The following is a 23,017-nucleotide window of genomic DNA, read 5'->3' on the forward strand; positions in this document are numbered from 1 at the left end:
TGTTTAAATCTCTATGGACCGAGTCCCCGACAAAAACCATGTCAACTAAACCGTCCCACTGCAGGGTCCATCCAGCGTTCACACTCCACCTGTTTGGTTATGGACTCTGGTGTGTTTGTGTGTGTTGTGCTCTCAGCTGACACCACCTGAAAACGATGACTGACCTCAGGACTGTGATTAAACAGCTCTGAAATCCATCTGGTAACGTAAACCGTCAGGGAAGAGATCCTATGACTGATCTGGAAGCCTCACAGTTCTGAAATTAAACAGACACAGTAACTGTCCTGCTGGAGCCTGTTTCTTCCTGTCTCCACCTGTGTGCCTCACCTTCCTGTTCCAGTCCTTTCATATGACACTGATAAGAACTTTGAGCTCTTTGTGACCTGCTGAGTCTTCTGCCACTGGAGTCCGTCCACTTCAAGCTTCATCATGAGCTGCGTTCAGAGATGCTCCTCTTGTAAGTGGCTGTCTGAACCTCTGTCATCACTGAGCTGCTTCACCACAGAGCTGCTGCTCACTGGATGGTTTCTGTTCCTGCAGGAGATCAGCAGCTGCTCAGCTCTTCAACCCACCAACAGTCAGAGTCACTGAGCTCTGTTTGGTCAGGAGGCAGGAGAGGAAGTGATTGGCTCAAGGGAATCACCAACCAGCCAATCAGCAACAAGTTGTCAGTGTGGGTGCAGACCATGAAGTTTCAGAGCATGGTTCAGGTTAAAGCAGATAATCACTCAGGTGAGCAGGTGAGTGTGAGTGAAGGTCGGTGCAGAAACCGTGGAGCTGCTTCACTCTGTCCTGACACATGAAGACTGACAGACTCTGCAGGACAGGTGGTCCCTCTGGGCAGCAACAGGTTAAACTTGGCTGTAAAATGGTTTTCAATTCAACTTTATTGATATAACATATAGATAACATACATAAAATATGTTCTACAAACACTTTGGCCAAAGTGATTCACACCTGATTAAAACAACACAACAACAAAAAACACTGAAAAGACATCTGAAAGAAAGGTAGTGGAAGAGCTTAGTGATCTGCATGGAACATAAAACCAAAGAAAATCTCATGTCACAACTTTACAGTGGTTTCTGAAAGGTACAGAGAATCACAACAGTCTAAACAGGTAGTGATAAAAGTGTGAGTGAGGATTCTGAGTGACTTTGGAAACATTTCTTATTTCTTCCTCTAAAGATCTGAGGCTAAAGTGATCCCAAATATGTGATTAGTGTTTTCATTTGTTTGCTGAGACCCAACACAAAATGAAGATTTTCTCTTGTTGCTTTTAAAAGGTTTTTACACATCCATGTGTTAATGTTAGTGAGACAGGTGATGAGAGAGAGCAGTGCAATGGAGTCATTTGGGGAAACAGAGATGTACAATTGTGTATCATCAGCGTACAGATGGCAGCCAATATGGTGATGGTTGATACTGTTTCCCAATGGGAGCAAATATAGTGATAACAGGATTGGGCTGTGAATGGTTCCTTGAGGAACACCATATTCAGTACTGGGGGGCCCCTGAGGATATTCACCATTCCTACGGCTGTTTCATTAAATAAGAATAAATCAGACTAAAACACGGTCAGAGACCGGCTCATTTCTCATTTACCACTTTGATTACAGCACTCTCTGTGCTGTGGGTTGCTGAATAACCAAATTGGAGCTTTTCTAAAATGTTACTGGTTAAATGTGAGTGGTTGATTAAAAACTATTTTCTCTGAAAGAAATGTGTCTGGAATGATTTAACTGGCAGTCGTCCAGATTGATCATTGACATTTTAAAAGCAGTAGGTTTCCTGAGTTCAGAGGACTTTATTAGTCTTGTTGTTCCTTAGGAGAGAGTAAGGTAGCAGATTGGTTGACATCATAGCTGAGAGCCCATGCATGCAGTGTGACAGTGTGTGTGTTAATATTTGTTATGCTGGCTCTAACAGAAATGTTTTCTTTAAAACTGTGCTGAGATTTTCTCAGTTGAAAGTTGAGTTAGACTTATTTTGGTTTTCTGAATTAATCGTCTCTCTTTCCTGACTATGTAACTGTTAATTAAATAATTAAAAATATACAAGTGAACATGTGATTTTCAACAGCTTCTTTTTCCATGGTGATTTGATTTGTGGTGTTTTTTGATCAGGAGAAACTGTATCTAAAGAAAATCTTAAATTATCATTGGAAGCAACAAGGTCATTGAATAAGTCAGTAGTGGATGGAGGAAATGTGTTCAAATGATTTGCTAATTATGGTCATTGATAATGCTGCACTTCACATCAACAGTCTCTGGATGTAAAAACAGTCGTGTTAAACAAAGACAAGAAACAAGTGAAATGCCAACATTAAAACCTCTAGTAAACAAAGCCCAGAATATTTCTGTGGATCAGCTGTGAATGACAGCCAATGAGAGAAGAGAGGAGCTGATGAAGATGATGATGCTCTCACCAGCCCTGGGTTTTACCTCTCAGGCTGAACTAAACCTCTGATTGGTGGAGGTTGTTCTGGCTCCTGAAACTCTACTGCCCCCCCTCACTGTGTCGGTGAAAATTGAAGCTACATTTGAATTTACACTGAATTATTATCCTGCTACAAACAGCAGAACTAAACACCAGTCAAATATAAGGCTATCAAGAACAGGAAGTAAATATAAAAACATTATTTACCAAACAGAAGGATTTAAAGTTCTGTTAATTAATGATGAATTAAACCAATGATACTTGTTGACTTATCATTAAGATATATAGACATGCTCATATACAAAGGCTGGGAGATATGGCTAAAAACCTCATATCTCAACAGGCTTAAGAGAAGCAGTAAATGTGTAATAACAATACAATACTATGAAAATGTAACAGTAACATAATGAGTAGATTTTAACTTCAACTTATTTTTTAGTTTTATCTTAAAATATTTTAACTTCTACAACAGTAAAAAACTTTTTTGGTTACTATTCACTGCAGGGGCTGGTTACAAATATTTAGCATATTCAACATTATGAATATGATCATTTAATATATCTTCTATAAAGTATTATTGAATACATCAATAAGATGGAGGATAAAAACAACATATTCCTCCTGTACAATAATATCTGGTAAAGTTCGGCTGAAGAACATGAGGCTTCAACGTCTGAGTCAAACTCATCTTCAGAGTTCAAGTCATTTTACTGTGAAATTCCCTCTTTGTGAAGCTCAACAAGGAAACTGTTCAGAGCTGAACTTGATGAGCTTTAAGTCCAGAGACACTGATGATGCTCTGTCAGATCCAGAGGAACACACAGGGATGATGGTGGACTGGACTCTGTGTGTGACAGTGGAGCTGTTCTCAGATCAGTTCAGACTGCAGCACTGAGAGTCATCTCCACTTCTTCTGGTTCCTCTGTCAGTCACTGCTGGATCAAGCTCTCCTCTCCACTCTCACCTCCATCTGTGTAGAGAAGAAGAAAGCAGAGGAGATGAATCAGTGTTTACAGAGACTCACTTCATCAGTCAGTGATGCAGCAGGGACTTCAGTCCTGTTCAGACCAGATGTGCAGCAGCTGCTTCCTCTCAGCTCTCATGTTAACGTGTTGGAGTGAACACACTGAGTTGGAAGCTCACAGACCTGCAGAGACGTTCAGCATCAAGTCTGTTCACTCTGCACATTTCACTCAGTCCACAGTGGAAACAAAGTGCTGAGTCAGCAACAGGTCAGTGATGGATTCACTCCTGTTACCTGTCAGCTGATGTCACTTTAAACACAGAGTCTCTGTGTGTTGATCAACATGTGAGCTGCTTCTGAAACATCACCTGACTGAACATGGAGGCTGTCACTAAGAGCCAGGGACTGTCAGGCTCCATCACACTGATCTCAGAGCTGTGACACAGATGAAACTGATCAGCTGTTTAGTGTTGAAACCAGAGAACAAACAGTCTCAGATCAGATTGGACAGTTTGATGAATGAGGACACTGTCTCTGTCCATCTGTGAGGCTGTCAGCTGGAATCAGCTTTATTTCCTGTACACATCAACACAACAACAACAGTCGTCTTCACATCAACTCACACACATGATCACAACAAGCTTGTGGCTGCTCTGATTGGCTGACTGTTGTCTCTCTCTCTGTCTTTCTGTCCAATCCTGAAGCCTGTCCCCGTTCTCCTCTCACAGCTTCACTGAGGAAAGCAGCCACTGAGGAGGTTGGAGGTTCACAGGAAACACTGGATCTTTGCTCTGATACTAACTGTGTTTAGTACAATACTGCTGAGAGCAGCATGGACTGACTCCGCCCCTCTACTGACCTCAGAGTCTCCAGTCTACAGTCTGGACTCTCCACGAGACCACGGAGATCCTTCAGGTCTGGATCCTGCAGGTTGTTGTCTCTCAGATCCAGTTCTCTCAGATGGGAGGGCTTGGACTTCAGAGCTGAGCCCAGAGAAGAACAGCTGATCTCTGACAACCTGCAGCTCCTCAATCTGAATAAAGAATCAAAGATGTGAGTTTAGGAGACAAAGTTCCTGCTTGAAACTACAAAGAGTCAAACAGACAAAGTAAAAACAGCTCTCATTAATATTCATGACAACATGCTGCTGCTTCAACTGGAAACATGAGACAACAACTATTTACAATGTCATTCATTCATTCACATACAATGGATTCAACTTGTGTGTGAAGCTTCATTAGCTGTGGATTCAAGATATAAGATCTACAACAGTGAACTGACCTCAGAGTCTCCAGTCTACAGTCTGGACTCTGCAGAGAACCACACAGACCCTTCACTCCTGGATCCTGCAGGTCCTGGTTCCAGCTCAGGTCCAGTTCTCTCAGATGGGAGGGGTTGGACCTCAGAGCTGAGCCCAGAGAAGAACAGCTGATCTCTGACAAACTGCAGCTCCTCAATCTGAATAAAGAATCAAAGATGTAGATCAATGATTGATAATCAATCAGATTTGTCCTGATCAGTGATCTTTGTCTAAAATGAGTAGAGTGATTTGTCCTTCTGTTATTGTGGATCTTCATCATGTCAGAACAACACAACATTGTCAACACAACAGTTGTGTGTGTTGTGTTACAGATAAATACACTCACACACAGTTTGATCAAACAGACATTAGTCCTGACACTTCACTGAAATCTACTGAAAAAAAGAAGATTGTTTCTTCACTTTCTTTGGACAAATATTAGTTGTGAGGATCTTGTGTATGTTGTTGTGATAAAAATGAATTGACTTGAACAACTAACACTGGACATTTTCTCCAGTGGATTTAGAAAACATGAGTCCTCTGACTGAGAGAAATACGACTGTGTGAGCTGTGAAGGTTGAACTGAAGTGAACAGACATTATTCATGACAAGTGAGTGAAATGAGCTGAAACTGAAGAATCATTCTCAGTCTGAGAGAAGAACAACTGGAAACATGAGACAACAACTATTTACAATGTCATTCATTCATTCACAGTCAATGGATTCAACTTGTGTGTGAAGCTTCATTAGCTGTGGATTCAAGATATAAGATCTACAACAGTGAACTGACCCCAGAGTCTCCAGTCTACAGTCTGGACTCTGCAGAAAACCACACAGACCCTTCACTCCTGGATCCTGCAGGTCCTGGTTCCAGCTCAGGTCCAGTTCTCTCAGATGGGAGGGGTTGGACTTCAGAGCTGAGCCCAGAGAAGAACAGCTGATCTGTGACAACCTGCAGTTGATCAATCTGAATAAAGAATCAAAGATGTGAGTTTAGGAGTTCCTGCTTGAAACCACAAAGAGTCAAACAGACAAAGTAAAAACAGCTCTCATTAATATTCATGACAACATGCTGCTGCTTCAATAAAGACGTAGTGACTCCACCTCTTCAACTCTGCCAGCTCCACCTGTGGCTCCATCTATACAAACTCATGTTGTGCAGATTCTACTAAAGATCCTCAAGTTTTCAAAGACAACAAACATGTCAGGCTGAAGTTTGGAGACATGAGAACAAATGTATAGAAATATATATTAAATTCACTAGTTGATGGAACGGCAGAGACACAGACACCTCAAATATTTAACACAGTCAAACCTACAGGATTTAAAGTGATGAAACAACCTGTTGCTATGGCAACTTGGCTTTGAATACTGGAGTCAGTACAAACATCAGAATCAGAATCAGAATCAGTTTTATTGCCAAGTATGTTTTCACATACGAGGATTTTTTTCTGGTGATTGGTGCAATTGAGGATCAGGGTGATCAGCAACAGTGGGGCTCTCTAGCCTTGTTGATGAGGCTGATAGCAGATGGGAAGAAGTTATTTTTGTGGCGAGAGGTTTTGTTCCTGAAGGACCACAGCCTCCTGCCAGAGGGGAGTGACTCGAAGAGTTTGTGTCCAGGGTGGGAGGAGTCAGCTACAATCTTCCTTGCACGCCTCAAAGTCCTTGAGGCGTACAGGTCCTGGAGGGATGGAAGATTGCAGCCAATCACGTTTTCCGCAGAGTGGATGATACGCTGTAGTCTGTTATTGTCCCTCTCCGTGGCAGCAGCGTACCAGATGGTGGTGGAGGAGGTGAGGATGGACTCAATGATGGAGGTGTAGAAGTTCACCATCATAGTCCTTGGCAGGTTGAACTTCTTCAGCTGCCTCAGGAAATACATCCTCTGCTGAGCTTTTTTGATGAGGGAGCTGATGTTCAGCTCCCATTTGAGATCCTCTGTGATGGTGGTACCCAAGAAGCGGAAATGCTCCACGGTAGCCACGGGGGAGTCGCACAGGGTGATGGGGGTGGGTGGGGCTGGGCTCTTCCTGAAGTCCACTATCATTTCCACTGTCTTCAGAGCGTTTAGCTCTAGGTTGTTCTGCCTGCACCAGGTCACCAGACGGTCAGTCTCCCACCTGTAGGCAGACTCATCGCCATCAGAGATGAGTCCAATGAGAGTGGTGTCGTCTGCAAACTTCAGGAGCTTGACAGACTGATGGCTGGAGGTGCAGGTGTTGGTGTACAGGGAGAAGAGCAGAGGAGAAAGAACGCAGCCTTGCGGGGATCCAGTGCTGATGGTCTGGGTGTCAGACACATGCTTTCCTAGCTTCACGTGCTGCCTCCTGTCAGACAGGAAGTCGGTGATCCACCTGCAGGTGGAGTCAGGCACGCTCAGCTGGGAGAGCTTGTCCTGCAGCAGAGCTGGGATGATGGTGTTGAAGGCAGAGCTGAAGTCCACAAACAGGATCCTGGCATAGGTCCCTGAGGAGTCCAGGTGCTGGAGGATGAAGTGGAGAGCCATGCTGACGGTGTCATCTACAGACTTGTTGGCTCTGTAGGTGAACTGCAGGGGGTCCAGGAGTGGGTCAGTGATGGATTTGAGGTGGGACAGGACAAGGCGCTCAAATGATTTCATGACCACAGAGGTCAGGGCAATGGGTCATTTAGACCGGTGGGCCTTGGTTTTTTGGGGACAGGGATGATGGTGGAGGATTTGAAGCAGGCTGGCACGTGGCAGGTCTCCAGTGAAGTGTTGAAGATGTCCGTGAACACTGGAGACAGCTGATCAGCACAGTGCTTCAGGGATGATGGAGAGACAGAGTCAGGACCGGCTGCTTTGCGGGGGTTCTGCTTCTTAAAAAGTCTGTTGACATCTCTCTCCAGGATAGAGAGAGACGTTCCTTTGGTAGGGGAGGAGGAGAGGGGTTCTGATGTGGCTCTGATGTGGAGGTTAGTGTCAGGCTTGTCCCATTGTCCCAAGCGGCAGTTTTGAAAGACAATCACAGAGCCTTATAAAAGTGTTGGGACCATCAGCTATTGATTATAGATCAGTTATTGTCTGACAGATTCAATGTGTTTCTGTTGGTGTTTTAAAAAGTCATTGAAGAGAAACAGTCACTGGACTAAAAGCAGAGAAGAAGAAAACAGACTTTACCATGAAGATCCTCAGTGTGGATCAGTATAATATCAGCCTCATGTCTGCAGCTCAGTGTCAACACAACTTTCACATCACATTCATCTCAGCACAGAAAGAAAACATGGAGTCTGACCTCAGAGTCTCCAGTCTACAGTCTGGACTCTGCAGAAAACCACACAGACCCTTCACTCCTGGATCCTGCAGGTTCTGGTTCCAGCTCAGGTCCAGTTTTCTCAGATGGGAGGGGTTGGACTTCAGAGCTGAGCCCAGAGAAGAACAGCTGATCTCTGACAACCTGCAGCGCCACAATCTGAATAAAGAATCAAAGAAGTAGATCAGTGATTGATAATCAATCAGACTTGCCCTGATCAATGATCTTTGTCTAAAATGAGTAGAGTGACTTTGTCCTTCTGTTATTGTGGATCTTCATCATGTCAGCCTTCTACACACATCATCCAAATGTCAGTGTAGTGGGTCTGAAATATCCACTTATAGTTTATTATATTAACAGACACTCCCTCTTTTTCATTTTAATATTTGAACCTTTATTTGAACCTTTGCAGAAAGCATTACCACTTTACACCAGTAGAGGGTACTCTAACACCAGTGGGTCCAAGCAAATAGTCTCTGCTCTGCTTTGCTCTGCGCATGTGCAGAGAATAAACCTGCTGAGCAGCAGTAGCATGAGCTAACAGCTCTCGTGTCGTGTGTTTGGATCCACAGGTATGTAAAATGTATCATTTGTACAGTATTGTTTAGTTAAACTATGTAACAACATATAGCGAAGCCATGAAGTGAAGCTAAGCATGGTAGAACCTTGAAATATGTACTTTATCGTCATGGTTTATTATCAGGCGTTCCCGCCCACAAAAGGTCGGTTAAACAAGAGTGAGTGTGTACGTGTGTGTGAGTAGTTCCGACCATCAATGTTGCTGGATACTAGTTATTGTTTATTAATACTATTCTGGGAGTAATTGGTATGGCATTTGCCATGTTGTGTATATAAAATGTAAGCATTTGGCGCATGTGCAGAGAAAAAACCTGCTGAGCAGCAGTAGCATGAGCTAACAGCTCTCGTGTCATGTGTTTGGATCCACAGCCGCTCAGTGCCGCCGCCTGAGGAGCTCATGCTGCCGGACCAGAGACCCCTAGCTCTGGTGCCGGTAATATCAGCGCAACATTCATACAGCTGTTGATGTGAACACAGGTTGATCAGCTGCTGCTGACCTCAGTTCAGTCTGTGATCAGAGGAGAATCAGAGGATTCACGTCTGTTCAGTCTGTTCCCTCTCTGACACTACAGACATCAGCACAGAAACAAAACACTGAGGACGTGAACAAACAGTGAGAACTCAGTCACACTGTTCAGAACAAACATGGTGGAGCAGCTTCAATGTTCCAAAGTCACCAAACCACTGCACAATGTCACATTTACAGGAGGAGGGAAAATATTTCTCTGTGTCCACATCTTTAAAGAAGAACTTGTGTTACTGTTGAGAACTTGAGGAGGACGAGTGCTCGGCCTCAGTCTACCACCTGAGTCCTTCACCCTCACCAACAAATCAAATCCATCTTGTCTCCTTCTGCCTCCAGTGAGTTCACCTCTGAGCTCTGACTCTCAGTGGCTGCTGGGAGACACCTCAGCACCTGCTGATGTCTCCAGGTGTGTGGGCCTGGAGACAGGCTTGTTTTAGCCCCTGATAGAAGGAGCCACATGAAGCTCCACCTGAACATAGAGGACATGTTGGCTCCTCACCTGTTTATTCACTATGATGTTGGGGAGGTGGGAGCTGCTCATAAATTGCTCCCAGCATCAATCTAATCCTTCCTGCCTCCATGTCCCAGCTGAGTTTCCTCTTGTCTCCACTTTCCCGCCTCAGCCACTGGCCCTGCTTTGATCTGGTTTGTGTTGCAGTCTGAAGGTCTGTGGCTTCCCATGATGCTGCAGTGCTGACATCAACACACAACAACAGCTGCAATATTTGTTGGTTGCAGAGAGCTGCAGCTTTGCTGGTGTTCAGATCAGCAGCAGCAGCAGAAGATCTGTGAGACTGTTGCAGTTTGATTCTCATCAACTTTCTGATTTTAACATCAAACTCTGTCAATTCTCTGCTGCTCTGAATCACAAACACTGTGACTGCTCTCATCCAGGGGCCGAGTGGGACCCTTCATTTTACCTGGAGATCACCAGTCCCAGCTGTTAATAACACACAAAGACAATTGAATCTCTCTGTGATTGTGGAACATTTCTCTGCTTCCTCCTCCAGTATTTGTTCTTCTTCATTCTTCTCTGCTCCACCTTTCTCCTTCTCTTTCTGCTGCTGCTTCAAACCAATGTGAACAGTGAACACACACGTTCCCTGATAACACCAACACGTCTCTGATGACTCTGTACCAGCCCCACTTCACAGCTCTTATTGGTCAGCAGCTGACCAATCACAGTTCAAGGAACATGGGGGTTGGACCACCTGAGGAGGGGCCGCTCATTTACCCCCCTACTGCAAATATAGACTTGGTAGCGTCTGACGTGCTGGGAGAGACAAGAGGCTGCGAGGCTCAGTTCAGGCTGCAGGATGGTGCAGCGAGGTAGACCACTTTTATATAACACAATATTATTAGTCTACACAATAATCAGTCCGGCCCCGGCCCCCAAATGGCCCCCGGGGATTCTCCTGACCCTCCCCATCACCACTCTGCTCCTGGTCTCATCTTCCCTCTTTCTCTTCACTGGCTGATTTTTTAAATCCTCACACAGAAATCCTGAAAATGAACCAACCAATGAAAAACTGGAACTTCACAGATTTGAACTGAATATAAAACTACAACAGTTCCAGTCAGTGAACTGACCCCAGAGTCTCCAGTCTACAGTTTGGACTCTCCAGTCCAGCACACAGCTGCTTCACTGCTGAATCCTCCAGGTAGTTGTGGCTCAGGTCCAGGTGTCTCAGATGGGAGGGGTTGGACTTCAGAGCTGAGGACACGACTTCACAGTGAGTCTCTGAGAGTCCACAATAACCAAGTCTGTGATGAGAGAAAATATAAAATGTGTTAGAATGAAATCAGACAGTTTGTAATAAAAGATACTGAAGTTAAAATGCATCTGATGAGAAAAGATGATGATGTGATGAACATCTGCTCTTCACATCTGTGGCTCAGCTCATCTGATCTGATTGTGTTTGACATGAAACAATAATTCTCATCACTCTCTCTCAGACCTGCAGAGTTTCATGGGAATCTTTGTTGTGTAGATGAAGGAGGGAAAATTATGTTAGTGTAGTGGAGTGCTGCACTTTGCACCCTTGAATGCAGTTCCAGGCTTGACTCCTACCCTCAGCCAATTCCCTAATCAGGGCCAAATAAAAGGCAGCTGGGAGCCATGCTCAGCCTTTGCCTCATTCCCTCCCTGGTCAGTGGTGTGATTGCTGTTTGCCAACAGGTATGTGACCTTAGTCATATATGATTATCAGTTTTTATCAGTGCATTTACTTTATGGTTTTTGTTTTAGCAGTTTGAACAGTGTGCTTCAGGAGCCTGCCATTCCTAAGTCCTGTGAGTAGAATTCCTGCTAGAGGTGGTGAGTAGGATGAGCTACGAAATCCACAGTTGCAGCATGGTGAATGAGGAAACTATGTAACTTGTGTTGTCTTTTTGTAGGTTCACCTGCTGCTGTTCTGTTTGTATTTACTTTTTGTTTTCATATCCATCTCAGTCAACAGTTCAATCTAATCTCTGTTTGCTGCCTGGTTTTCACAGAAGGTCCTCACAGAAACATGACACTGAGCTCTGGTGTGTAGAAGAAGACTGAATCCTCCCATTCTGCTCTGATAGATTCACACCTGTGTTCTTGGCTGAAGCTGAACATTTCCTGATACGACTCTCCTCTACAGCAACAAGAGAGAAAACACCTGGGACTTTCTGTCTCATTCAACACAATCTATGGAAAGACTTTAAAGCTCCACCATGACACTTGAAAAAACACAAGTTCACTCTTCAACATGAAAAGTTCAATAATCAATAAAGCTCAGCCTTGATCAGGTCAATACACTCAGGGGTTTACATCTCCACTCTTGGCGTCCCATAACATCCTCCATGCTCGTCATGACTTCAGTCATCTCTGGACAATGATTCAGGTCTTATACAAACTTTACTAAACACCTGCTAGAAACTGCTCATTAGAGCTTCACTGCATTCACTGTTCACTGTCAAACACTGGTGACTGTTGTCATAGAAACCTCATGAGTCCTGAATACAGACCTCCACAGATTCATCACTGCTCTCCTGTAACACTGTCACAATGGACAGTTCCAACAAAGATGAACCAGAGACATCTTCTTTTTTCATTCACACATTCTTTATCCTCAGAAAAACCTGCTGCCAACATTACCCACAATGCAGCTCAACCACCAACCCTCAGCTGTTAGATTAAGGTATGTTATGCAGCAGAGATGAGGGGGGGGCTACAGAGGTCTGGTGTCTTACTCAGACTCCACCCACATTGACTCAGATGACATCACCCGAGGACATTTATCAGACTGCACAGCTGGAGACACTAAAGGTTTAATACTACTGTTTTCTCATATGCAGGTGTCCTCCCCAACACCTGGAAACACCTGGAAACACACTCTGAGGTGTAAGATCAGTGGAGCTGCTTTAATTAGTTTGATCAGGTTTGAATTAAACCAAAAAGATTCAAAACAACACAGAACATTAACAAATCAATGAAGCATCCAACAATTATTACAAATAAACAAAACAAATGTTTTTATGAACTTAACAGCAACAATCACAATCAACTGAAACATCTACATTTTGGTGCTCACAGCATTTACAACACCTCCAGAAAAAAACACAACTGACCTTTGATTGTTTCAAAGTAAAACTAAGAATAATGAGAATAAATGAAAACTGTGTTTATCTGAATTTGACTCAACTACCGATCTAATCTACTGATTGATAATTATATTGATCATGTCTGGACTCACCGAGCCTTCCTGCAGTTCCTCACAGCTGGGATCAGTCTCCATCGTCCCTCCACTGATGTGTTGTACTTGTCCAGGTCCAACTCATCCAGAACCTCCTCTGACATCTGCAGCATGTAGGCCAGAGCTGAGCAGTGGATCTCAGAGAGTCTCTTCTCTGATCTGGTCTCTGACTTCAGGAACTCTTGGATCTCCTGATGAACTGAGTGGTCCTTCATCTCCATCAGACAGTGGAAGATGTTGATGCTTCTGTCAGGAGAGATTTCATCACTGTTCATCTCCTTCAGGTTGCTGATGGCTCTCTGGATGGCTCCTGGACTGTTCTCTGTCTGACCCAGCAGACCTCCTAAGAGTCTCTGGTTGGACTCCAGAGGGAGAGCATGAAGGAAGCGAACAAACAGGTCCAGGTGACCATTTTTACTTCTGAGGGATTTCTCCATGGCTGCCCTCAGGAAGTCATCCAGGAATAAGTCACTGTCATCATCATCGTAGGAAAACGAGTCATCGTCATCACCGTACCTGTAATTCCAGGTTTTTCCTAGGAAGTTCTCCAGGACCTCTGTGTTCCTGTTGGTGTAACAGTGGAACATGTAGACTGCAGCCAGAAACTCCTGAATGCTCAGATGAACAAAGCAGTAGACTGTTTTCTGGAAGATCACACTCTCTCTTTTGAAGATCTCAGTACAGAGTCCTGAGTACACCGAGGCCTCTGTGACATCCAGACCACACTGCTCCAGGTCTTCTTGGTAGAACATGATGTTTCCTTTCTCCAGATGTTCAAACGCCAGCCTCCCCAGCTTCAGAAGAACTTCCCTGTCAGCCTCCATCAGCTGCTGTGAACTCGTCTCATGTCCCTCATCATACTTGAGCTTCTTCCTCATTGTCTGAACCAGCAGGAAGTGTGAGAACAGGTCAGTCAAGGTCTGGGGCAGCTCCCCTCTCTGCTCTGTAGTCAACATGTGCTCCAGAACTGTAGCAGTGATCCAGCAGAAGACTGGGACTTGACACATGATGTGGAGGCTCCTGGACTTCTTGATGTGTGAGATGGTTCTGCTGGACAGCTCTTCATCACTGGATCTCCTCCTGAAGTACTCCTCCTTCTGGGCATCAGTGAAGCCTCGTGCCTCTGTTACCCTGTCAACACACTTAGGAGGGATCTGATTGGCTGCTGCAGGTCTGGAAGTGATCCAGACCAGAGCCGAGGGAAGCAGGTTCCCCTGGATGAGGTTTGTCAGCAGCAGGTTGACTGATGACGTCTGTGTGACATCAGACACAACCTCCCTGTTGGTGAAATCCAGTGAAAGTCTGCTTTCATCCAGGCCGTCCAAGATGAACAGAACTTTACAGACAGCCAGCTGCTCTGCTGAGACCTTCTGTAATGTTGGATGGAAAACATGGAGCAGCCTGAGAAGACTGTACTGCTGCTCTCTGATCAGGTTCAGCTCCCTGAACGAAAGCAGAACCAGCAGACTGACATCTTGGTTCTCCAAGCCCTCTGCCCAGTCCAGACTGAACTTCTGCACTGAGAAGGTTTTTCCACTGCCAGCGACCCCGTTGGTCAGAACCACTCTGATGGGTCTCTGTTGGTCAGGTAAGGCTTTAAAGATGTCGTGGCACTTGATTGGAGCGTCATGGAGGGTCTTCTTCTTGGAAGCTGTCTCCAGCTGCCTCACCTCATGTTGGGTATTCACCTCTTCACTCTGTCCCTCTGTGATGTAGAGCTCAGTGTAGATCCTGTTGAGGAGGGTTCCACTTCCTGTTCCATCACTTCCTTCAGTCACATGTTCACATCTGCTCCTCAGACTGATCTTATGTTGATCTAAAACCTCCTGCAGACCACCATCTGCTGAAAGAGAAGAGACAATGTCAGACTGAAGACAGAGAATCTGAGAATCTGCTGATTATTTTCATCAGCTACAGAAAATCTAAAGAGCAGCAAAGAAAAGCTTTTTAATGTTGTGCTTTTTAGAATCATCTGAAATGTCAGTGCTGTGTGATAGAACAACTGACACTGGAGAAAACAACAGGTCCTGGTTTCAGAAATGAAGACATCAGCAGACACATGTTCAGTCTCACTTTGTACAGTGCTGCTCTGACTGGCTGTCTGCAGTCCAGGTCTGGTTCTGGGTCTTTTTCCACACTGGGGACAGGAGGGGTCTCCTGAAGACCCACACTGGTCCCAGTATGAGGTGAAGCACTGTCTGCAGAACCAGTGTCCACAGCTGGTAGAGACTGGATCCTTCAGGACGTCCTGACACAGAGCACAGCAGGACAGCTGCTCCTCCACAGAGACACCACTCCTCTTCCTCCCTCTGTGAAGACATGTCTTCATCTCTAACATGTCATAGTCAAATATGTCTAATAACTGAATCATCTTCAGCTCAGTTTACAGTAGAAACTGTCTCTTACTGTGAGTCTGAGGGTCCAGGTTCAGGACTGAGGTCTGGAGGATTAAACTCTTTGGACCGGTCACTCTTCATAGACAGACAGCTGGATCCTGGAGACTCTGCTCTCAGTCTGTGGTTCTGACCTCTGCAAACACAAACATGTTTTTATTCATATCACATGGATCACTGATCAATTCTCTGATGACAGAGTCATTGTGGGAACTCTCAGCTGACGTCCTGCAGTGACGTCACCATCCAGCACCGCACACTGTACTGAAGGATGGAAGCAACACAGCAGCATCCAGAAACAACACTGTTGTGTCAGTCAGTCATTAAATGTGTCCAGTCTCCAGCTGTTGATGACCTGTCTCACATCAGCTCTAAAGAAGCAGAGTGATACAAAGGTAAGATGAGAGGATCAGATGTCTGTGACCCCGACACTGCCACTGCCACAAATGAAGACAAAACAACATCCTGACTAAAACTAATGGCTGCTGATGTGTCTGCTCTTCTTCTCCATATTGGTTCTTTCTCTGGAGTTCAGCTTCATTTCACACAAGGAGGCCTGTGTGTTTCTACATGACTGTGACAACAGCAAACACCACATCCTGCTGCAGGCTTCATCTGACCATCACACAACTTCACTGACAAACACACAGTTTGTCAGAGTTACATCTGCACAGACAGCAGTGATGGTAAAGACAGTCTTGTGTGTAATTAAAGGATCATTCTGCTGTTATTCTACATGTTTGTTCTTGACAACAAACCCCATGAAAAGAGCCAAACCAACAGTGTGTGAGTTCGTCTCTCAACACTTTGTGACTTCCCTCCTCTGTCTGTGGCTCTCAGCTCTGAGCCCATTGGTTCCTTCTGAAGACTTTGGGCCTATTTTAACCATCTAGGCTCATGGAGACAGAGCATTTAGGACGTGTCCTCATCCACTTTTGTTAGTTTAACAATGGACAAACAGTCACAGCACCAGGCGCATGCTTCAAACAAGTTGTAATTAGTCTCTTCAGTCATCATGTATGTGTTTTGGACATAACATCTAATAAACCAATCAGAGAGCTCTCTACCATCCCCTTTAAAAGCCAGGTGCACCTGCACCTTGGTGAATTGCTCAGATAACGGTGGATTTAGCAGGTAGTAAGACAGAGCTCTTCTCTGCAGAGGAAACTGCTGGTGAGCAGAGTGAAAGTGTGCGAGCAGACGTCTACAGCTACAGCAGGATTCCACCAAACAGGCCCGTCGGAGGGATAATATGCAATATTTTACAAGAACGCTATAAGAGATAAAAGGCTGCAATGTAAGAAAATAAGGCAGTTGTCCACATTCGTACGTCCACTGAAAGTGCCTGATTTGCCACTAACAGGTTCAGATTATTAATATATGTGTCTGACAATATTATGGACAGTGTTCCTACTGAGACAGACCTTTTTGTTAAAGGAAAGATCTTTTTTGTTGAACCTGAAACAGCCATTGCTCTATCCAAAGCCACATACCGGACTCCACTGACAAAAACAGTAAATCTCCTCTCTCTCCCTCTCTCTGTCCTCATTCTGCAGGTCTCTCTGCCTCGGGAGCAGCAGGATCCAGATCCACCACTACTCATCTTTACTATTAACCACTGTTACCTGTCATTATTATTAATAACGCCATTACCTACACAGCTGTTCCTGGTCTCTCTCTCTCTCTCTCTTCTCTCCCCTCTCCTCCCCCTCCCCCTCTTTCTATCTTCTCCTAAACCCAACCGGTCGAGGCAGACGGCCACCCACCCTGAGCCCGGTTCTGTTGGAGGTTTCTTCCTGTTCAAAGGGAGTTTTTCCTCCCCCCTGTCGCCAAGTGCTTGCTCTTTGTGGGAACTGTTGGGTTTTTCTCTGTAACAAAGTAAGGTCTTGACCTTACCCTGTAAAGTGCCTTGAGATAATGTATATTATGATTTGGCGCTATACAAATAAAATTGAATTGAATTGAATTGAATTGAATACCTCACAGAACATAGGAGCTGTTGATTTACCGCTGCCTCCATCGCTCAGTTTGTTGGTGCTATTGGGTGACTTTCAGTGGTGGAATAACATATTTCAAAACCCTCCAGACAACAGAGCCAGAGCTAAAGGTCCAGAGGGGTTGCAGAGATGGTTCTTCCTCCCCAGGATGATGGTGCACATTGACCAGCCGGTCGTCTCAGAAGGTGTCCTGCAGGCTGCTGAGACATGCTGGTCTCATCCAGTCCTGCAAGTGGGTTCTCACATTTCATTTGAAATTCTGGAATAAAAAATGCTCCTCCAGCTTTAATAGCTGAGTTCTTTGATGCATCTGTGTATATCTGGATGTAACTATGTTAACTGTCAGTGTCAGTTTGTATGGTACATGGATTATAAATGAACTCATCTTTGTCCTTCTTTCCTAACAATGTGAAATCTACTGTGGTGTCTGGAAGTATCCAAGGTGGTATTGCTGACAATGGTACTGTTGGACTGACGTTTCATTGATCTCATTTCAGTTCTGAAGCTTTCTGATTCATTATCCACCCAAAGCTTTTTGTTTCCCTCTTTTCCTTTTCCCAGCCAGGTTTAATGTCTCTGGTGTTGGATGACCTGGACTATGACCCTGTAAACTGATCCAGTAATTCAGTGATATCTGTCGTCTTCTTATTTCTAAAGGCACGTCTCCCATTTCCACCTGTAATGCTGTAGTTGGGGTTGCTTTAAATGCACCTGTGCATCATCTCCAAGCTTGATATTGTACATGATCTCATTTTTTGAGAGAAGTGTTTGCTGCTGATCCATAAACCACACAACCATGATCTAAAACTGATCTAATTAATCCATTGTATATGGTCCCCAAAGCAGGTCTGTCTGCCCCCATTCACCTCCAACTAAACGCCTCATTACATTTACTACTTACTAACATTCGTCCACTAATTTCTGAATAAGTACAGTCCATGTCATTTTCTCATCAAACCATTTCCCTAAAAACTCTTCACTCTCTCCAAATCCTGAGGATGTCATTTTAGTCTCACTTCACTATCAATTATTTTCCTTGTACAGAACATTATCTTGTTAACTGAAACTTAAAAGCCCCATTTATATGACTGGTACATTACGTCTGCCCTTCTCCACCCACTCCTCTTGACTGTGGATAATGCTGGATTGAGCTTTTATTTTGGTACTTCCTCTGACCAGCAGTGTGAATTAGCATATTAGCTAAATATTAAGTTTCACCAATGTTTAGATTTGACATTAAAATTTAGATTTAATATCAACATTACATTATTTTTATGTGAATATGACAAAGTTCACAAATATTGATCTGGTTTAAAAAAACATAAGTTGACTGAATGTGGTGAAATGTTGTTATTTCAGTATGAACCACTTTACAATCAGCGGCCCATATTACATAGAGCCTGAAATCTGTATAAACAGCTGACAAATATCTAGTTTGATGTTAAAGAGGCTCAGTCATTTCCTCCAACAGCTGCTCACTGTAGTTTGGATCAAACTAACTGTGGAGAGTGAAGCTCTGACATGTGAAGCTCATCATTCAGGCTGTAAAATGATCCTGCAAAGTGTGGTCAACTCTGTTAGATCCCAGCTCATCCAGGTTCACCAACACACTGCTCTCTTCTTCTGTGGCTGCTTCTCTGCTCCACCACGGCCCTTTAATTACTGACATCTTTACATCTCTGTCATGTTCATCAGCTGCAGCAACAATATGCACAAGAAAAAAGTCAAACTCTTCTTTGTTGGGATCATTTCACAAGAAACCAGCTCCTCAGCAGTCACTGTTAATACACTGATATGTCAGAGGAACCAGGGGAAGTTATTTTCTGTGACACTACGGCAGCTGTTACAGGAAGTGACATCACTGCAGGAGCTCAACACACTAAACACTGTTACAGAGACAGTTTGGAGGTTCACAGGTTTGTAGCAGGTCTCTTACTGTGAGTCTGAGGGTCCAGGTTCAGGACTGAAGTCTGGAGGTTCACCTTTGGACCGGTGACTCTTCACAGACAGACAGCTGGATCCTGGAGACTCTGCTCTGTCCTCCTCTTCCTCCACACGATCACTCATCTTCAGGACTTCAGTCAGTCTGAGAGGGAAACCAGTAACACTGACTGTGAGCTCACACACACAAGAGTCAGGACAAACAAGCTGCTCAAGACACACACACACACACACACACGCACGCACACACGCACGCACACACGCACGCATGCACGCACACACACACACAGGTTTTCCTCTCAGTGTCTCTGTGTGGACAGAAGTTCACTGTGACTCTTCTTCCCTCCACAGTCCACAGGGACAAACTGAAGTTGCTGAAAAGCTCGTTCCTGCTTTTATTCCAAGCAGACTGGACGAATGTGATACTCTTTCTACTGGACTTCCAAAAAAGTCAATCGAGAAAACTACAGCTAATTCAGAGCTCTGCTGCTAGACTTAACGAAAACAAGGAGGAAGAGCATATTACTCCTGTACTTCCTACACTACAGTCCCTGTACTATCCTGATTTCAAAGTTATTGACTTGTGTACAAAGCTCTCAATGGTTTGGCCTCTTCCATCACAGATTCTCTGTTGTTTTATGTCCCTCCACGAGCTGTTAGATCCTCTACAGCAGGACTTCTAAATACTCTAAAAGTTCCTCAGAAAAAAAACTGGGAAGTTGAATAAGATTACACTTCCATCTCAGTGAATATAAAATGGATTCAATAGAAATGGATTTTTTTGTCCACAGGGACAAACTGACTCAGAGACTTTGACAGTAAAATAATAATAATGTTGTGTTAACACTCACCTGCCTCAGCCTTCAGTTTCCCTCCTTCTGCTCCGTCCACTTCTAATGGAGTCTGAGCTCACTGAACACTTTCACTTTCAGCTGCTCCTCCCCTCTGCAGGTACAAGAAGTCCCATGACTCTGTGTGTGTGTGTGTGTGTGTGTGTGTGTGTGTGTGTGTGTGTGTGTGTGTGTGTGTGTGTGTGTGTGGACCTCCATTCCTACCAGTGGCAGCATGCCAAGGGCCAGTTATGGCGTCAGACACTGTATCACAGTTAAACACAAGTGACTCTGGATCATCGACTTCTTCAGACCGCAGCACAAAGGCAGGCAACAAGTGACATACAACACATTCATCTTACAGTTATAGAACTGTAACCTGGTTCCTGTTCACTGTGTCAATATTGTTTCAAGAAGAAAACCGGTTTGTATCATCAGGGTGGCAGAAGCCTGGTTCCTCCTGGAGAGGGGACACTCCCCATCTGGATGTTATCTGGATAAGAATCTCATGTTAAAGCAGGTGTAAATGAAAATGGGATGCTTTGCAACTGGAATGAGATAAAACCGAGGTCCAGATGTTGCCTGGCTTGTTGTGATCAGATCACATCCAGGTGTCACAGTGTGACCACATTCTTGAGAGGAAAAAAAACACTCAACAAGTTGAAAGGTCACAAAGCTCTGAGTCTTCTGCTAACTGAAGGTACTGAAGCAGTGTTAATATATCCAGTATCTACAGGATCACAGTGCAGACAGAATAGAGAGATGTGATTATCCAGGTTACAGATCAGATGTTGCTGCCATGTGGAGCCTGATTCATTCAGAAATCTGATTATTCTCCTGCTACATGTAAATGCTGATTTTTACAACATCTGCACAGCACTGGGTATCAAACCTCTGTACTCTCTAAGTACAGACTGAATTCTGTCCATAGTATCAGAACCTGTCTGCTACTGAAAGCTGGTGTTGGAGATTTACACTCTGCTTTACTTTGAGCAGTCAGATAATTTAGTTCATGTATTGTTTCTTGTATTTAGGCAACATTTAAGTTGTCTTCTTTGTTAAATGGAGAAAGGAGTTTTTACTAAAGGGCCACTCCACCAGTTTGAACCTTTATGGAGTTATGTTACTAAATCTCTTCAAAAACGGTTTGATTTTTCCTCAAAGGAAGCCATGAAAAAGTATCAGTCAGGTGTCAGCTACTAACAAAAGACATGTACACGTGATATGCATGTAAACACAATGTGCACATGATTTCCTGGTGTAACCTGATTTCTCCCAGCAGCCTGCTTTACTGTGTGCACGTAAACCTACTGACTCAACTGCCACTATTGTCCTGTGGGGTGTGTAAACAGGCTGAGGACATGTGTCATCTGTGCATCAACCAGGAAACCATGTTTTCAATGCAAAACATCACAACAGACATTTAGTGTGTGCTCACCTTTGGTGCATATAATTAATATCAACTGTGGCTTTACAGGAGATAATCTACAACCCCAGGAGAAAAGTCTAAACAAGTGAGACTAACCTTTCCCAGATCAGTGTGTAACTACTGTTCTCACTGTGTCCTGTTGATCTGCAGGAGACCCCAGTGCACTGCTGGTCCTGGTGGAGGAGGAGCTGGTAGTGACTGACCTGCAGAGTGAGGGCTGGCCGGTCATTCAGACACCGTACCTGGTTACCCTCCACAGCTCGGCCATCACCTGCTCCCACCACATCTCCACCACCCCCCTCAAACTGTGGGACAGGGTCATCGCTGCTGGAGACCTGCAGAACACACGCTACTCCAAAAAGGTCTGAGCAGATGTCAGACTGTTGAAGAGCGCTCCAGAGAGCTCTGTGTTTACTGTTATTCATCATTTATGATTGCTTTTATGATCTTATATGGTGTTTTACATTAGATATGTGAAATTAGCATTATTGAAAGTAAGTTATTTTAAGCCTGGTGTAAACCAGGGACTGAAATCGTCTTAGATCTTCTGGAATGACTGACAGAAGAGTCTTGCTTCTGTTTGCATGTTGGCTTCACTGGGATGTGGTGGATGCTGCAGAGCAGTAGTCAGGGGAATCTGTACTGTATTTTATAATCTGATCTAAGTTTCAAACCTCACATAAGCAAGTTAGCAAAAACAGCTTTCTTCCACCTAAAACAGTGCGCCACTTTTTAACTCAACAAGTTGCTGAAAGGCTCCTTCCTGCTTTTATTCCAAGCAGACTGGACGAATGTGATACTCTTTCTACTGGACTTCCAAAAAAGTCAGTCGAGAAAACTACAGCTAATTCAGAACTCTGCTGCTAGACTTAACGAAAACAAGGAGGAAGAGCATATTACTCCTGTACTTCCTACACTACAGTCCCTGTACTATCCTGATTTTAAAGTTATTGACTTGTGTACAAAGCTCTCAATGGTTTGGCCTCTTCCATCACAGATTCTCTGTTGTTTTATGTCCCTCCACGAGCTGTTAGATCCTCTACAGCAGGACTTCTAAATACTCTAAAAGTTCCTCAGAAAAAAAACTGGGGACGTGGCTTTTATCCATTATGCACCTAAACTACCAAGAAATATTAGTGGGACGGGCTCAGTGGACATATTATTTAGTGAGCAAGTCCCCAATCTTACTCACCTGCATCATGTAATGCAAGTTGAATAAGATTACACTCCCATCTCAGTGAATATAAAATGGATTCAATAGAAATGGATTTTCTTCTCAAACAGTCACTTGACTGGTTGTAAACTTTCAGTGTGTTGAGAAGAGTCAGAAACATCTGTATGTAAAAACAAAAAACTCAACCTGTATGTGACTGTATGTATATATATATATATATATATATACACACACATATATACATATATACATATATACATATATATATGTGTGTGTGTGTGTGTGTGCAGAGCTGTTAATCATTATGATGCAATCTTCTGAACATGGAAGCACTGTTTCATTTCTGGTCGGACAGACGCCATTAAGTCGTATTATTGTTAAACTTTCATTTCCCCTCTCTCCACGCAGCCATGGCCAATCACAGGAGGCCAGAACCTGGCCCCAG

At 44.1% G+C, this 23,017-nt stretch overlaps 2 protein-coding genes and 2 long non-coding RNA genes across 4 annotated transcripts in view; 1 reads left to right on the top strand and 3 right to left on the bottom strand.

Annotated features, from left to right (window-relative positions):
- Window positions 1-23,017, top strand: part of LOC139609597 (NLR family CARD domain-containing protein 3-like) — a 267,945-nt gene that overhangs the window by 63,773 nt on the left and 181,155 nt on the right. The gene's annotated exons all lie outside the window — the stretch shown is intronic.
- LOC139609657 (uncharacterized) lies at window positions 947-4,371 on the bottom strand. The gene is made up of 3 exons (XR_011685283.1): window positions 4,263-4,371; window positions 2,499-3,409; window positions 947-2,332 (listed from the first exon to the last, which is right to left on the bottom strand). It is a non-coding gene; the product is annotated as an uncharacterized lncRNA (long non-coding RNA).
- Window positions 7,395-17,360, bottom strand: LOC139609939 (protein NLRC3-like). Its single transcript, XM_071465009.1, has 6 exons — window positions 17,281-17,360; window positions 15,215-15,337; window positions 14,882-15,117; window positions 12,809-14,651; window positions 10,674-10,847; window positions 7,395-8,137 (listed from the first exon to the last, which is right to left on the bottom strand). The coding sequence occupies exons 1-6, from the start codon at window positions 17,358-17,360 to the stop codon at window positions 7,915-7,917; spliced, it is 2,679 nt and encodes an 892-aa protein (XP_071321110.1). The 3' UTR covers window positions 7,395-7,914.
- On the bottom strand, window positions 17,585-19,310 carry LOC139609852 (uncharacterized). Its single transcript, XR_011685379.1, has 2 exons — window positions 19,135-19,310; window positions 17,585-18,893 (listed from the first exon to the last, which is right to left on the bottom strand). It is a non-coding gene; the product is annotated as an uncharacterized lncRNA (long non-coding RNA).

The sequence above is a fragment of the Trachinotus anak genome, unplaced genomic scaffold (assembly GCF_046630095.1).
Source record: "Trachinotus anak isolate AG129_WGS33_773 ecotype Australia unplaced genomic scaffold, CSIRO_AGI_Tana_v1 ptg000026l, whole genome shotgun sequence".
NCBI classification, from domain to species: domain Eukaryota; kingdom Metazoa; phylum Chordata; class Actinopteri; order Carangiformes; family Carangidae; genus Trachinotus; species Trachinotus anak.